This window comes from Zophobas morio, unplaced genomic scaffold (assembly GCF_036711695.1).
Source record: "Zophobas morio isolate AGI-343-1 ecotype UQ-CSIRO unplaced genomic scaffold, CSIRO_AGI_Zmor_V1 ptg000046l, whole genome shotgun sequence".
Classification (NCBI taxonomy): domain Eukaryota; kingdom Metazoa; phylum Arthropoda; class Insecta; order Coleoptera; family Tenebrionidae; genus Zophobas; species Zophobas morio.
The window spans coordinates 2,402,357-2,418,841 of NW_026972151.1; the positions used below are offsets into that span (position 1 = coordinate 2,402,357).

General features: G+C 34.1%; 3 protein-coding genes across 3 annotated transcripts; 2 read left to right on the plus strand and 1 right to left on the minus strand.

The window, feature by feature from the left end:
* Positions 1-1,553: 1,553 nt before the first annotated feature.
* LOC135142122 (alpha-tocopherol transfer protein-like) lies at positions 1,554-4,499 on the minus strand. The gene is made up of 7 exons (XM_064073788.1): positions 4,379-4,499; positions 4,168-4,324; positions 3,750-4,113; positions 3,594-3,696; positions 3,417-3,536; positions 1,711-1,758; positions 1,554-1,657 (listed from the first exon to the last, which is right to left on the minus strand). The coding sequence occupies exons 1-7, from the start codon at positions 4,497-4,499 to the stop codon at positions 1,554-1,556; spliced, it is 1,017 nt and encodes a 338-aa protein (XP_063929858.1).
* A 6,990-nt stretch (positions 4,500-11,489) lies between these two features.
* Positions 11,490-13,565, plus strand: LOC135142123 (uncharacterized). The gene has a single exon (XM_064073789.1). The coding sequence runs from the start codon at positions 11,490-11,492 to the stop codon at positions 13,563-13,565; it is 2,076 nt and encodes a 691-aa protein (XP_063929859.1).
* Positions 13,566-13,572: 7 nt separating this feature from the next.
* LOC135142124 (ATP-dependent DNA helicase PIF6-like) lies at positions 13,573-15,375 on the plus strand. Its single transcript, XM_064073790.1, has one exon. It carries the CDS (start codon positions 13,573-13,575, stop codon positions 15,373-15,375), a length of 1,803 nt encoding a protein of 600 aa, XP_063929860.1.
* Positions 15,376-16,485: the final 1,110 nt, after the last annotated feature.

Sequence of the window (16,485 nt, forward strand, 5' to 3'; positions counted from 1 at the left end):
TCGCGTATTCTACGATAGGACGAATGTACGATACAAAAAGTGTTTTTAACAGAACTTCGTCCGGATTGGTAAACGTCTTTTGCAACAGATAACTTCTGACATTGGCTTTTTTTACAATGTGAACGGTATGCTCCGAAAAAGATAGCTCTTTGTCAAGTATGACACCTAAATCGTTGATCTGCTGAACGGATTCTAAAACATAGTTGTTCAGAGTGTATGCAATGTTGGGGTTGTTTTTACCCAAGCGAAGTACAAAACATTTTTGGAGATTTAGGGGCATTAACCATACGTGCGTCCAAGTATACATAGTATGAAGATCTTGTTGGATGATTCGTGAAGATGAAAAAGAATTACCGTATATCCGACCATCGTCAGCGTAAAAAGCGTGATGTGAGTTGAGTGAAGTTAGCAGGTCAGATATATAAACAAGAAACAATACAGGGCCCAAGACCGATCCTTGCGGCACACCAGACAGTACGTCTTTTTTATTTGAAAAAGCTGAGCCTACTTTTACTTTAAAATTGCGACCACAAAGGAATGCTTTAATCCATTGCAATAGGAGCCCACGAATTCCGCTGTTTTCAAGTTTGTGTATAAGACGACGATGGGGAACTCTATCGAAAGCTTTTGCGAAATCTAAATAAATTATATCAACTGGAATATTTTTTTCTAAAGACAACGTCCATTCATTAAGACATTGAAGTAGGCAAGTGACAGTGGACCTTTTAGGCAAGAAGCCATGTTGATTTAATGTAATAATGTCGTGATCATATAAAAATCGGAGAAGATGCCTCCAAATTATTCGTTCCATAACTTTACAACGGGTTGATGTCAGACTAATGGGTCGATAATTCTCCGCCATTGTTTTATCACCTTTTTTGTACACCGGTGTAATATGGGCTTGAAGCCATACTGGTGGAAGTTTTGATGTTTGAAATGAACGCTCCATAATATGTGATAGCGGACGAGCTAGATTACTACTACATCGCCTGAGAACATGTTTAGTTAATAACAAAATAGACTGTATTCTCTTAGATAAAATTCATTTCATTGTACCTCGTGTTCATTCTCGACAGTTTTTAACATTTTACTCATTAGCAGCCAGAACAAATGTGTTACGTAGATCACCTATAATTCTCATGTGTGAACTATTTAATCATATATCTAAATTTTGCGACATAAATGCTGATAGTTTAGGTACTGTTATTCAAACCATTTATAAAGTCTACTGTAATAAATAATTTACTTTGTTTTTTGCTTCGATCGTAATATTGTAGTTGAACCATGAATTAAAAGTTGCGTTTTTGGCTTAAGTTTTCACTTGTGACTTATTTTTACTTAATTTTATTTGAGTTAATATTTTATACATATATACAGTTGCCGCTGTATATATATTTTTTTCTATTCCTTTTTCTTTGTATTTACTGCACTACTTCATAATTATTGTTAATTTTTTTCCCTGTAACTGGGTGTATTATTACCTATTTGAAATAAAGTATTATTATTATTATTATTATTAAAATAACAGGCCTAAAACTTGTGAAATAAAAAATTTATTCAGTAATGTGTGGGTCCACTTTGATTTCTAATGCACTCGCCGAGGAATGTTTGAAAGAAGATGGTTTTTGGTGTCCTGTGGGATCTCGTCTCAAACTTCCTGAAGCCGCATACGAAGGTCATTTAAATTATTCGGGGGATGCTGCAAGTTACCTAGACATGTGCCCATGATATCCGACACATGTGCGATTGGTGACAAACCTGGTGAACGAGCAGGCCAGGGGAGAACAGAAACAAAATTCAAACCATATATTGACAATTACGCTGAGTTACATAGAAAAGTATTATTTACTAAGCTCTAAACATATCGAATTACATTTTTATCCAGGTTTTTGATGCGTTTTGTATATTTATTTTTTCTAGAAAATACAAAACCAACAGCTCTGAAATCTTGTTAACGCTTTAGGGTTCTCATAATCATGATAAATAGCTAATCATAATCTATCTGTTTAACCCCTCCAAAAACTTGATCATCTTAAATTTTAACTAAAACCTGTCTAAAATGTGCAAAATATTAGTCTTTTATATTTGTGATTTCAGTTCATCCATAATTTGAACCTTATCTGCGCAGGTAAAGAAGCATGCTATGCGTTTGTTTCAATTGAGTGTTTCCATTACACCATTTTGTGACAACATCATCAACATTTAAGTAAGGACACGTATATCAATGGAAATATATGCAATGTAGGTAACACTAATAATAACGATATTGTATTCCCAGATTTTCAAGAAAATGGATGGATTCGTTCTTGAATCTTGATTTAATCAATAAAATAACGAAACAACTTAATAACGTCTGCTATCTGTAATAGCAGAGGGGCAACTGAACTGAAAAGGATTTGTAAGTACTCATAATTTAAGATAAATTACGTAACGCTTGTCGAGACTGTACACGTAGAGTGAAGTGTTTATGTCTGTACATCGGAAGAATGTCATGTAGAAATTAGCTTGATATAAATGAGTTTTTTGTCGCCTTAAAAAAAAACATACAATTAAAATTATTAATTATTATTTTTTCGTCGTTAATTATGCCCTTAATACATAAATATTGTCTAAGGAACTGAACTTGTATGACTGAGTTTCAAGGCAGAAGTAGTTCTTTATAAATAAATGTTTTCAAAATAGTCAGTTCGAATGTATATATTTCATCATATTAAAAAAATAGCCAAGTTCGGTAGTTTAGTTTATTATTTTATTACTGATATAAGTAGTTGAACATCAAGAATCTTTTTATTAAACGAACGAAATTCCATTAGTGTTCTTAACAGTTTCTAATTTTGTTTATCTGACTTGTAAAAGTCATACAGTCATTTAACACAACAATTATACATCATTAAACTATTATTAACAAGTAATAAGTAGTTACAATAAAAACAGTAGCTAAGGATACCATCTCTGTAAAGAAAAAAAAATGAGGCAATGAGCTGAATGTCTAATAATTATATGTTAATTATTAATATTGTAAAATAACGTGCTACTTAAAGCATATAATAAGACTTTTAACCATTATTAAAATAAACAGTCTATGTGTATTTCATTTCATTTTTTTGCATAATTATCAGCAAAAGTACCTGTGTTACGACACTGACTAAATAAAAACAGGAATCAGTAACATTGCATGTTTTTTTTTTGAGGCCAGTAAAAGACATTAACAAAAATGTGACCTCAAGACGAGTCTTTCCATATTTTTAAAATTTGAAAGCTCTTTCTTGATTTTTTTTTTCCTTTATTCGTCAACATTTTAAAATTAGAGTGGGTTTATCTTACAAAAAAGTGCATACATATTTTTTCACACTTCTAGTTATAATGTTCATTTAGAAACAAACAAAATTAATCAATGTTAATTTTTTTAAAGCTACCATCGATGCCGTAAATATCATCCATTTCGAATTCTTTCAACCTTTTGCTTTCATCAACAATTAATGTTTCTTCCCAGTCAAAATAGTTACTGTGTTCGACTAATCTACTTTTTATGGTTTCTAAAATAAAAAAGAAATAATATAGTCAGTCATACGCGGATTGGGTTGAATGAAAACCGTGCAAAACAGAAACGGTTTCTTCTGCTCCACCATAATCTTTCGGTAAACATTCAAGAGGGACAAACTTCGTTAAACTTTCGAGAGTGTTGTGAACATGTAGCTGCAAAATATTCGTTATTACTAAAATTTATGCCACGTTATCATGAAATTTACGGAATTCAGTAACTCGTTTTTTAAAAACGGTTTTAACAAGGCCAAAAGTTTGTCCATAAATGGTGGAGGATTAAAAAAATGCATTCCTTTCAATCTTATGGGCATAGCTTCTTGTAAATAGTACGCGAATTTTTTGATAAGTATTGGATTGTGCTTTAACAAATGACCAAAACTTAATTCTTCACAGTCGGCTACCAGTAGAAAACCATTTGAGAGTCCCTCCTGGTATAAATGTAACATGCAAACCATATCTGCGTATTTGAGTTCTTCTAGAAAATTATAATTTTCGGAGTTATTTTCTAGAAATTTCATAAAAATGATTGCATAATTTTCTGGCGTTTTTCCAGGAAGGACAGTGACCAACCTGAAATTCCCAAAATTAAATATTTTTAGACGATGATGCAGTTTTTTATTTTACATGTGATTGATGATTTTTTGCATCGAAGCAGAAGACGGGTTTCTATTTTTAAACATGTCAGAATATCGGGTTCTTAAAGTGAAGAAAGTGTCAATAGTGGTTTTGGCAATTTCATTTCGATAATAGCAGCTGTGTAGGAACATAATTGCTTGTAGTTCTAAACATAGCATATAAGTTTTAATACGGTCGATACAGTATTTAATCGACCTACCAGTTAGGTTTGGAAAATGTGGTTGTTTACTTGCCCAATCTATCAGTGCCTTTACGTCATCTTTTTTCAAATCCTTGTCTTTAGTAAACTGAGATTCCACGTTCGCAAATATTAACGACATTTTAGGTATGAAAATATTACCAAGAATGACAATTTTTATAAAATTTATAATTCTTTTAATCACACCACTCACAAAGAATATGTTAATTCCTATTGGTTGAATGTGTTGGATCTGAATATTTATATATTTTTTAATGAAACCTTGAAGAAAATTGCCACAAGTCCAACTTGTGGTCACGATGAGCTTATTATTAATTATTATCATTTACCTACGCCGCGTTTTAAAAACTGTTCAGCTGGTTTTAAATTTCGACCTGTATCGGTAATTCTAAAAAATGTGAATGTATTTTTAAACCACCACTGCGGTTATACATTATTTTGTACATTTTAGATAGGATTTGTGATGAAATTTTTCAAGGAGGGAAACAGATAATTGTTGATTAACAATTTACCATGCTTGCCATAATCTTCAATTTACTATGCTTGCCATAATCTTAAAACATTAATAAGATTACAGAGCATTCGGGTGTGCAGTTAAATTGTAAGTTGTATAGGTATATTAAAAATTCTTATTTTTGCAAAACTATTGATATCTAAGGCAAACAATCAAGGTAGAAGTCATGACCCATGAAAGTCGAGGAGACATTAAATTAGCTCACGTTTGGTAAGTAAAAAGTTTAAAATAGGAGATTAGTTTTAAATATCATTTTATGATATGTTTCTTTATGTGTGATAGTGTAATAATCCACTCTGCTCTTAATTTTCTACAGTGAAATTTGTGACTTTAAAATTTTACAGAATTGATTGTTATTTTTGTACCTATTAAAATTTTATAATACTGTGACAGACGTTACTGGACGTCTAACATTTACAAAAAAGTCGGTACCGAATGGCTAGGTCATGATCAATCTTGAGAAATTTCACCAGAAAATTTCGTTTTTATGTTCAATTTAAACGTTCCCTAAAAGTGAAAAAGTTGTCAATTGTGGTTTTGGTTATTTCCTGCCGGTAGTAGCAGCTGGGAAGAAAAAGAATTGGTTGCAAATTCTAGTGGTAAAGACGTGAGTTAATGAAAAACATTACTTGTGAATATTCACAATTGATTTTAAGAAGACGTTGTTGGTAGTTATCCATTCCAACAAAGAGTTATTCTGTTTTTAAACACTTGTTTTTGTCATATAAAACTTTTAACGTTGATGAATGCAGAATTTATTTTTACTTCCCGAGCGTAAGCGAATTTTTATGTATTTGTTTACTGACGATTCCATGTATTGGCTACATTTTTTTTTACATAATTTTGTCACATTCCGATATTCTTCCTAAACAGATGCAAAAAAAATACTAACTAGGAAAAAAGGAGGCATAACAAATGTATGGTTATAAATCCGGATCTTCCTACAACTTTAGACGAAAATTGACCACAAAGACAAAGAAAGGATAAGGAAAATAATCTGAAGCATCCTATAGGTATAGAAATGTATAACTGACCCTCCAGCAGAGTAAAGTTTGAGCTGCCACTGGTGTAACGGACGTTACTGTGGGTTTAACATTTACAGAGAACTCGGTACTGACTGGCCAGTTCAGAATCAAACTTGAGAAATTGAATATCTAGCTCAAGTTTGATTTTTTGATTTTTTTAACCCGTTGGGTGGAGAAATCGTTAGCAAGAATGAGAAAAATCGTTAAAAATAACGTTATCAAATTCTTTATATCTACAACCGTCAGAATATTTAAATTATGCCCAGTCGGTTTCTTTTCCAGAGAAGGGGCGATTATGCCATAAGTGTGTCTATAGTCATTCATAATGCTCAGAACAATTTATAATAAATATTGTGATAACCAGTGGCGGCTCGTGATTCTAGAGGTTGGGGGGTCAAATAAGATTTAAAAAAGTTAATGCTAAGTTGCACTGCTTATAAAATGTTCCAACTACAGACTGCTACTGCAGCACAACAAAAGACAAAATCAATGCATGTGATAATTCCTGGAAATGCTGTTTTGCCAGTTCGTAATTATAACACAGTCGAACAATTTTAGAAAAATTTCTTGTTACAAGCATTCTGAAAATGTATTCTGAAAGGTTATTTTGTGCTGAATAACTATCTAATAAGACATTATGCCTACGTCGTTAAAACATTTTTTTTTTTGAGATTGTTCTTCATAAGTAGTTCCAGTTAAAGGTGTACTACTGCATAATGGGAATAAATATCTAGTACTGCCGATTGCATACTCCATACAAACTATGAGAATATTCAACACTTGTTAAACTGTATTAACGACAAAAAGTTTGAGTGCAATTTGATAGACGATTTAAAAATTGTAGCTTTAGTAACTGGATTCCAATCTGGATATACCAAGCATATGTGCTTCTTATGCAAGTGAAATACAAGAAAGAAAGCATTTCAACATCTGGAAACAATATTTCCTAAGCTTTCTGCTGCTAACATACACCAAGGTAAAAACTAAAATATTACAGTGAATTTCAGTTTTCATACAATATGTACGTTTTCTATATTTAGGAATTTTCATTGGACCTGAAATTCGAATGAAGGATCAAATGTTCTACGCCTATTTGAATGATACGGAAAAATTTACTTGGGAATCAATTAGCTTAGTGATCAGTGAATTTTTAGGAAACAAACGTTCCATAAATTATGTCTCATTTAAATTTTTTTGCTGATAATCTTTTCATCGAGAAATCAAGAAAGTCGAAGAAAGATTTAAGAGAAAGACCCAAGTATCCATTCTTTCCGAATACCTGAGGCTTTTATATAGAGTTAGATCCTTCTACATATTCTAAGCAGGTTATCTAATCGTAGACGTAATTAAATATCTGTCGACAGAAATCTGTGGAACAATTTTTTAGTGCTTCTTGCGCGTTTTTATGTAAAATTAGAATTCACTTAATTTTTCTAATTGTTCACCGGACGACAATAAAAATTTGAATATTTTTTTTTTGACGACGTGGGTATATTATCTCTTTTGAGAGTTGTTCAGCACAAAATTACCTTTCCGACCATGTTTAGAAAATATATGTAACAAAAACACTGTTCCACTGTGATAATTAATCGGTTAGTGGTGCTGGTATGAAATCGGAAGCGTGCGACAGTCTTGGGCCGTCGACACCATTGTAGGTATGCCGAGGATATTCTGTACCTTGTCTGATATGTTGAATCGCGCTAAAGCCTATCTCTGTCTTGCGTAAATGCAGTTCCCACATGTCCTATCACCCTATCAGCCTCCATAAGCGACTGTAGAGTCGAATCTGAAATCCGACTGCACGGAAACCTCGGTCTTTTTGCGGAGTTAACATATCGCGCTTGGACGTGGATCTACTCCTCGCTTAGGGTAAAAATCATCAAAAATAAATTATCAAATAATAAATGGAGTAATATGTAATAAAAAAATAATGTTTTTATTCGTAAAAATATTTGGGGGGGCATTGTCCCAACGACCTTATGGACAAGCCGCCACTGGTGATAACCCAAACATCCCGCCTTAAATTGACATGTGAAAAAAAAATTGAAAGCCCGGGAAAAACTTAAAAATTCAAAATTTGGCCTTGGCTGTGATGGTCTAACAAAATGGAACCCTACGTTTGAAAAAAATGGCGGGATGCGTTCAGATGCAAATGGTGTACCCCAAGGTTGGAAAATTACCCCTAAATAAAACACAAAATTTATGGAGGATACAAAATTATTTATTCCTCCACTGACAAAAAAAAGAAAAAAAAAGCTGCAAGTAAGTTGTGTCGGATGAGGAAACCCCTTAATGCTCAGCTCCAAAAAAAACTTTGAATGAATTTTAAATGAAATCAAATTAAACGTTCTAAATCAATGCAAATATTTCAATATCGCAAATTTAATAAGAACAAATAAAAATCTGAATTAAGTATTGGATTCAAATACACAAGTTATTACAGACGTGTGGCGGCAAATTTAAAATTATGCCAGTCAACAAGACCACAACGAAAATACTCATAGGGGCGTTCTAGCACAAGCGGAGTTTGGGGCTCCGGTCGTGGGTGTTCTCCCCCACGACGGTGATTCTATCTATCGCAAGCACTACCGCTCAGCACCCCTCTATCTAACGACGAGACGTACCGCGCTACCCAGGCCGTTTAGCGTTTCGAGGAAATGCCTTGGTGATGTAAATTTTAACGCTGCAAGGAAATGCCGCGGTGATGTAATCAATTTTTAATGTTGTGAGGAAATGCCTCGATGATGTAATCAATCTTTAACGTTGCGAGGAAATGCCTCGGTGATGTAATCTTTAACGATGATAACTGCCTAAGGGAAGAATTTATTTTAACCCCCCGCCAGTTCACGAAGTTATGAATTTTTGATAAATTAATTGCCGTTAATGCAATTAGCAATCTTGTGTGAAGAATTAAGAAGTGTTATAATGTAACACTTAACATTTGGATCCAGAAACTTATTCGTAATTAGACAAACAAAATCAAACGAGTCGTGACGTGAATTTCACAAAATCTCCTAGTAAATGTCTGCCTAAGCAAACCTAATGTCTGTTAAATTGTTTTACAACCAGTTAACGATTAAAATCCTAACCTGATCGATGAATTAACAAACAATAAAACAAATTTACATCACGTGTAGCGTTGGTCGAAAATTAGCACTGTGTCATCGTTACGATTAATCTTCGTTAAACAAAAGCTTCCTCCCTTTTATTAACTACCAAACCAACTAATTTAACGTAGCTAACAGTGTCCTTTCACCATGCACTCACACACACACCACCAAATCAACAATCCTCACGCTTTCACCATGCTCTCGCCATGCCGCTTTCTTGTCTACCAACCCCCTCTTACTAAAATCCCCTAGCGAGCTACCAACTATCAGGAAAAGAACTAAACATGCACATGGCCTAGGTGTCTCAAATTCAAATTATTGAAATGTGATTTCGCGCCGCTGTTAATTAAATTCAGCGCGAAAATTTGATTCAAATTCGGTCACCACAATATATTAATTAACATATTTAATATAAGATTTAATACATTTCACCAGCAAATTAATTTCTAGCACCAATTTCAACATTTTTTTTGGCAGGTATGAAGCAGTGGGTGGAGAAATCGTCAGAAAGAGAGAACAACTGTTAAAAGGTAAATATATCAGGGGAGGCTGGTATCAGGGGGCATAAGGGCACGTGCCCCCCCAAAATTACAACGTCTACAAACACACTGGATACATTCGTAGCAAAATAGTAATTTCAATATTTAAAAAAATATCCGAAAATTTGTGTCATAATTATCAAAACTATTTTTTTATCTCCTTCTATTTGTATAAAATGTAACAAAATTTACATCTACTTACATCTAAAGATGTTGTGCCTAGGATGTATGATATGTTTGTTTATTACTGATGAAGTACTGATAACAGCGGAGACGGAAACCAAATCATGCCTTATTTAGACGTTTTGTTTACACCGTTGCCATGGAAACCGTGCGTCTAGTCGCGGTATTGCGCTGGAATCGGGTCCTGTTCCGACAGTGCCCACCAGCAGTAACTCAATTGCGGGTTTTAATTTTCATTCTGTCCGAGTGAAATTGTTTGATTTTAAATAAAATAAATGAATTTGGTTGAATATTTAATAAAAAATTGTCCTCTGTGTCACAACGGTAAAATGTTAGTGAAAAATTTTAACGAGAGCCACTCCCGATTTATTAATAAAAAAAGGTGTTCATGGCAGAACGAGAGACTTTCATAGATATTTTAATAGACGTAACACGTATCTATACTTCTATACTTATATAATAAAGCTGAAGCTTTTGTTTATTTGAACACGCTATTCTCAGAAACTACTGGTTCAAATTCAAAAAATCTTTTTGTGTTGGATAGTCCATGTATGATATCTACATATGGGCTATATAACATCACGCTACGATCATTTGGAGCGAAGTAGCAATGAAAAATTCGGAAAAACGGGAAAATTATTCCTCCTTTGACAGCTTTCGTTGCTTACGCTGCTTAAACGGTTAAAGTTACGTAAAAATCATGTAGGACGAAATTGTTCCCCTCTAAAAGTTCTAAAGAAAAGTCCGCGACAACATATGTCTATCTTTGACGGTCGCCTCAGTATAACCTTTTTTATGGTAATAAATTTTGTTCTAAAATAATGCATAGTTTGTGAAGGTATTTTTTTATACATGATATTAATCCTTATCCAAATAAATACGTTATTCATCACAAGTATTTAATTTTGAACAAAATTGCCTTTTACATCATTTGATTTCAATGAATATCTTACGAGATATCATAGTTTTAAAATAACTCCCCAACAAAATTATGATCAAGTATGTGCACGGCGTGCGGGAGCTCATGAGCGGGGAGGGTGGGGGTCGGCAGCTCTGCGAGGTACCATGCCGTGCGGCTCAGATGCGTGGTCGGCTTTCCATAGAATCGATGTGTTTTGCGAACTGATTTTTAAAAATATTTTGCGATATCTCATCGTATATGATAATACTAACATTAAGAAAATGCCTAGAAAAAGAACTCAGCTTTCTCAGCAAACTGCTACAGCAAAACGGCTGCAACTTTTGCGCAGCAGTGAAACAGCGGATGAAAAAATGCATAGGTTAGCTACTCAACGAGGAATCAATCAACGAAACCTTGCTAGGGAATCAAGTGTTGAACGTTCTCAGCGTTTGGCCTCACAACATTCCCGCACTTTGGCAAGCCGTGCACGGGAATCAAGCGTGGAACGTTTGCACCGATTAGCTCAACAAAATGCACGATCAATAATTAATACAACTCGCAGGCGATATAATTTATTGAATTTTGCCTTTGCTTATGACTGTAACCTTGACTATTCTGTGCTAAATGACGTTGATATTGGTAGAATGAATAAAATATGCAACAAATGCCAAGCAAAGAAATGGAAGGATGAAGCTCCTGGGTTATGTTGTAGTGGTGGCAAAGTAGATATACCGAAAGTTCCCGAACCAACATGAGTTTTAAAAGAACTGATATCAGGCTCACATCCTTCCTCAAAACATTTCTTGAATGATTCAAGACAATATAACACACTTTTTCAGATGACTTCATTTGGTGCCAAAGAAATTCGAGAGGGGAACTTTATGCCCACATTTAAAGTACACGGGCAAGTTTATCATTTGATCGGTAATTTACTTCCAGCTGAAGGTGCACAACCAGAGTTTTTGCAAATATATTTTGTTTCTCATGCAGATCAGGTATCCTTGCGCTCAAATTTAAACCCGACCTTGCAAATCGATCTTATCGACGCTCTACAAAAATATCTTCACGATCATAACACGTATATCCAAAGTTTTAAATACAATCTCGAAAATAGACCAATAAGTGATTTAAAACTTATAATCCATGCTGATGTAAAACCTCCTAATGATCATCGAGGTCGGTATAATATGCCAATAGTAGACGAAGTAGCTGTTCTTTTGATAGATGAGGATACAGGTCCCCGAGATATTGTGTTGAATGCGAGAGATGGTCAACTGCAACGAGTTTCTGAGCTTCACAGATCTTATGATCCCCTTCAATATCCTTTACTGTTTCCGTATGGCAATGACGGGTACTGCATAAATATTCTACAACGGAATGGTGCTGCTAGATCTAAAACTGTATCATGTATGCAGTTTTATGCCTTTAGACTAATGGTGAGAATAGATGACTTTAACAGCTTACATTACTTCAAAGGATTATTCAACCAATATTGTGTTGATATGGCGGCAAAAATGATATCTGAGATACTTAGTTTTATCAAAAGAAATCAAAAAAAATTGAGAGCAGATGAATACATTCATTTAAGAGATGCCGTGACTAATGATGGCAATATAGATGCTTTTAATATTGGGCAGTATGTTATATTGCCATCGTCATTTACAGGATCTCCAAGATACATGAATGAAAAAAGTCAAGATGCCATGACATACGTCAGAAAGTTTGGAAGACCAGATCTCTTTATTACATGTACATGTAACCCCGAGTGGCCCGAAATAAAAAATGAGTTATTACCAGATCAAAAATCTTACGATAGACATGATTTGGTTTCCAGAGTATTCCATTTAAAACTAAAGAAAATGATAGACCTATTGACGAAGAAACATATCTTTGGACCAACTCAAGCCTTTGTTTATAGCGTAGAATGGCAAAAAAGAGGTTTACCTCACGTCCACATTTTATTATGGCTGGCAAATAAAATACAACCAGATTCTATAGATGACATAATATCGGCTGAAATACCTGACAAACAACAAGATCCTATACTTCATAATATCGTCATAAAAAATATGATACATGGTCCTTGCGGATTTCATAATCCTGCGTCACCATGTATGAAAGAAAACATTTGTTCAAAAAAGTACCCTAGATCTTTTATTTCTGAAACACAAACCGGTGATGACGGTTACCCAACCTACAGGCGCAGATCTCCAAATAATGGTGGAAACACAGGAATTGTTCGTGTCAGAGGAACAGAAATTAGCGTGGATAATAGGTGGGTTGTTCCTTATAATCCAGTACTTTCACGAATTTTCAATGCACACATAAACGTAGAATTTTGTCAATCGGTCAAAGCTATTAAGTATATATGTAAATATATTCATAAAGGTTCTGATCAAGCCACATTTTCTTTGCAAAATAGTAACAATGAAGTAGAAAAATATCTAAATGGTCGCTATATTAGTTCTTCAGAGGCTTTTTGGAGAATTTTCCAATTTCCTATTCATGAACGTTTCCCAGCTATAGTTCATTTGGCAGTTCATTTGGAAAACGGACAAAGAATTTATTTTAATAATGAAAATCTCCAAGATCGGGTCAACAATCCTCCTTCGACAACGCTTACAGCGTTTTTCGATCTGTGCAAAAAGGATGAATTTGCAAAAACTCTTTTATATCGAGAAGTGCCTCAATATTACACATGGGAAAGAAACAAATTTTTCAGAAGGAAGCGTGGGCAAGACGTTGATGGATTCCCAGGTGTAAAAAAAGATACAGCTTTAGGCCGTGTATACAATGCCCATCCGACTCAAACTGAGTGCTATTATTTGAGAATATTATTGCAACATGTTCGGGGTCCTACGTCATTTGAAGATCTTAGGACCGTTAATGGTATTATTTTACTGTCTGTAAAATAATACCATTATGTCTTATCAAGGCACCTGCAAGAGATTGGGTTTACTGGAAGGAGATCAACATTGGGAAAATACTTTGTCAGATGCTGTTGTATCAGAGACAGCCACAAAGTTAAGAGAATTATTTACGATCATCCTCATATTTTGTCAGCCATCTGACCCCTTCGAGCTGTGGAGTAAATTTCGTAATGATTTGTGTGAAGATATATTAAACAGAATTCGTAATGACAATCAGGATATTACATTAGAATATAATGATGATATATACAATGAAGGACTTATAATTATTGAAGATAAGATTCATGAGATGTGTGATAAATCTTTAACTGATTTTGGACTTCCAGCATCGAATAGGAATAATTCAAATAGTAATATGGATGCGTTGGAAGCAGCTTTGCGGAAACCATATGATTTAAATAAATCAAGTGAATATATATCTGAAAATGAACCTAAATTAGTGAATGACCAGCTTAAGGCGTACAATTGTGTTTTGAACAGTGTTCGTGTTAATGAAGGAAAGATATTCTTTTTGGATGCCCCAGGTGGAACCGGCAAGACTTTCGTTACTAATTTGATATTAGCAAAAGTTAGGTCTCAGGGAAAACTAGCTTTGGCCGTTGCGTCTTCGGGTATCGCTGCGACTTTATTAGCAGGTGGACGCACCGCTCATTCAACTTTTAAACTGCCTCTTACTGTTTCTTTGCATAAAGATAGCGTGTGCTCTATCCGTAAAAATGGCCCTTTAGGAAAAATTTTGCAAGATGTCAGTTTAATAATATGGGATGAATGTACCATGATTCATAGAGCTCATGTAGAGGCATTAGATAGGACTCTTAGAGACATTAGAAGCTCTAACAAAGTCATGGGTGGAATCACTGTCATGTTTGCTGGTGATTTTCGACAAACGTTACCGGTGATAGTTAGAGGAACTAGAGCTGACATTGTGAAGTCTTGCTTAAAAACTTCCCCGATGTGGAAGTTCGTTCATACTCTAAAACTATCCACTAATATGAGAGCACATTTGGGTGGAGGCAGTACAAATTTTCCTTCAAAGTTACTTTTGATAGGAGACGGGAAAATACCTCATTTTGAAAACAAAATTGAAATTGATCACGATTTAGGTGAAAAAGTTACCAGCATTGAAGATCTAATCTCAAAGGTCTACCCTGATGTAGACCAAATAGAAAACAAAGACTATCAGTGGATGTGTCAAAGGGCAATATTAGCGGCTAGAAATAGTAGTGTTGACGAAATTAATGACATAATATTGCGTAAACTTCCAGGAAATAAGGTAAACTACATTTCCATTGATAATGTTATGGATCAAGAAGATGCTGTACATTACCCACAAGAATTTCTCAATTCTCTAAATCCGAGTGGCCTTCCACCAGATTCTCTCAAATTAAAAACTGGTACTCCAATTATTTTGCTAAGAAACCTTAAACCACCAAATTTATGTAACGGAACCAGACTCCAAGTAAAACTTCTGCGCAACAATGTAATCATTGCTATAGTTTTGACTGGTCCAGCAGTTGGTCAAACGGTGCTAATACCTCGCATCCCTATGATTCCGAATGATTTGCCTTTTAACTTTAAAAGAATTCAGTTTCCCGTAAAAGTATCGTTTGCTGTAACAATCAATAAAGCACAGGGACAAACATTTAAGCACGTAGGAATAGATTTACGACAAGACTGTTTTACACATGGACAACTATATGTTGCATTATCAATATCAGGCTGCGAAGAAAATCAATATGTTCTTCTACCTCAAGAAAATAAAACTAAAAATATCGTGTACACAGAAGTACTTTAAAATATCTCCTAATAAAAATATTACTAATTATATAAATATCTACATATTATTATTAGATACCCACATTTTATGGCATCCCAGCGTTCCTTTATTATTCCTGTTCCCGTGATATATTTTTATTATAGTTCCACTCTTACTGATCATAGCGTATGTACCTAAAATGGCTTCTAAAATTAGATGATTGACTATGTAATAATCTTAAGTAAAATTCTTGAAGTAATGGAATATATTTTATTGGCTTCTTCCATAAATTAACGCGGGTGAAACCAAAGAGATTTATATCATTTTTATAACATTTCTCTGTCTGTCGTTTGTCTGTGTGTTTGTATACGCATCAAACCAAAACTACTGAATTAAGTTCAAAGGATTGGTAAAATATCCATAGTCCGTATCTTGACTTAACATTCTTATATGGTCTTTACATGAATAAAATCGATCAACTTTATCAAAAGTCATTAATTAGGCTTTTAAGTCAGAGAGTAATTTTTTAACATCGTATTATTTTAATACAGCGCTTCACACTAAAAAACTCATTGTTAAGTTCCGTCATCCACGCGAACGAAGTCGCGGGCATAGCTAGTAATAAATATTCGTGGATGTGCGATTGTGAAAAAAATAATAAATTGTTTTGTGTGTCTCTTCAGTAATGAGTTAAAACCATCGCCCTGGATTAATACTGACTGGATGATCTATGACACGAAAGTATGTGGACAAATACATTTTTACTTTTATTGAATGTATTTTTGTATTTATTTCCGTCACACAATTTCGTCTATTAACTGATAATAACAACCTTTTTATATGTTCACATTTAACTCATCAATCAAATTGTGTCCCCCCATTTCAAAAGGTCACGAGCCGCTACTGAAATATCTAACTTCTCATTTTTTTTAAGCAAATTCCTTGAAATGTCAGAACGTGGACGCTGTACTCAGTTGTTTCCTTTTCCAAAGTAGAATCGTTTTTATATACCACAATTTCGTTTCTAGCTCTAATTTGAGCCTTTTCTTGGCATTTCCCAGACAGTAAGGTGGATACGTTTTATTAATGATTATTTATGAATTAAAGAAGAGATTTTTTTTATTTATCTAAATGTTGCTATGACAAATT

Coding starts and splice junctions, on each gene's coding strand:
- LOC135142122 (XM_064073788.1), bottom strand. CDS start 4,499: ATGTCGTTAATATTTGCGAACGTGGAATCTCAGTTTACTAAAGACAAG. Junction 4,114..4,167: donor CAAAAAATCATCAATCACAT/GTAAAATAAAAA, acceptor TGGGAATTTCAG/GTTGGTCACTGTCCTTCCTG. Junction 1,759..3,416: donor TGATATTTACGGCATCGATG/GTAGCTTTAAAA, acceptor CTCGTTCACCAG/GTTTGTCACCAATCGCACAT.
- LOC135142123 (XM_064073789.1), top strand. CDS start 11,490: ATGACTTCATTTGGTGCCAAAGAAATTCGAGAGGGGAACTTTATGCCC.
- LOC135142124 (XM_064073790.1), top strand. CDS start 13,573: ATGTCTTATCAAGGCACCTGCAAGAGATTGGGTTTACTGGAAGGAGAT.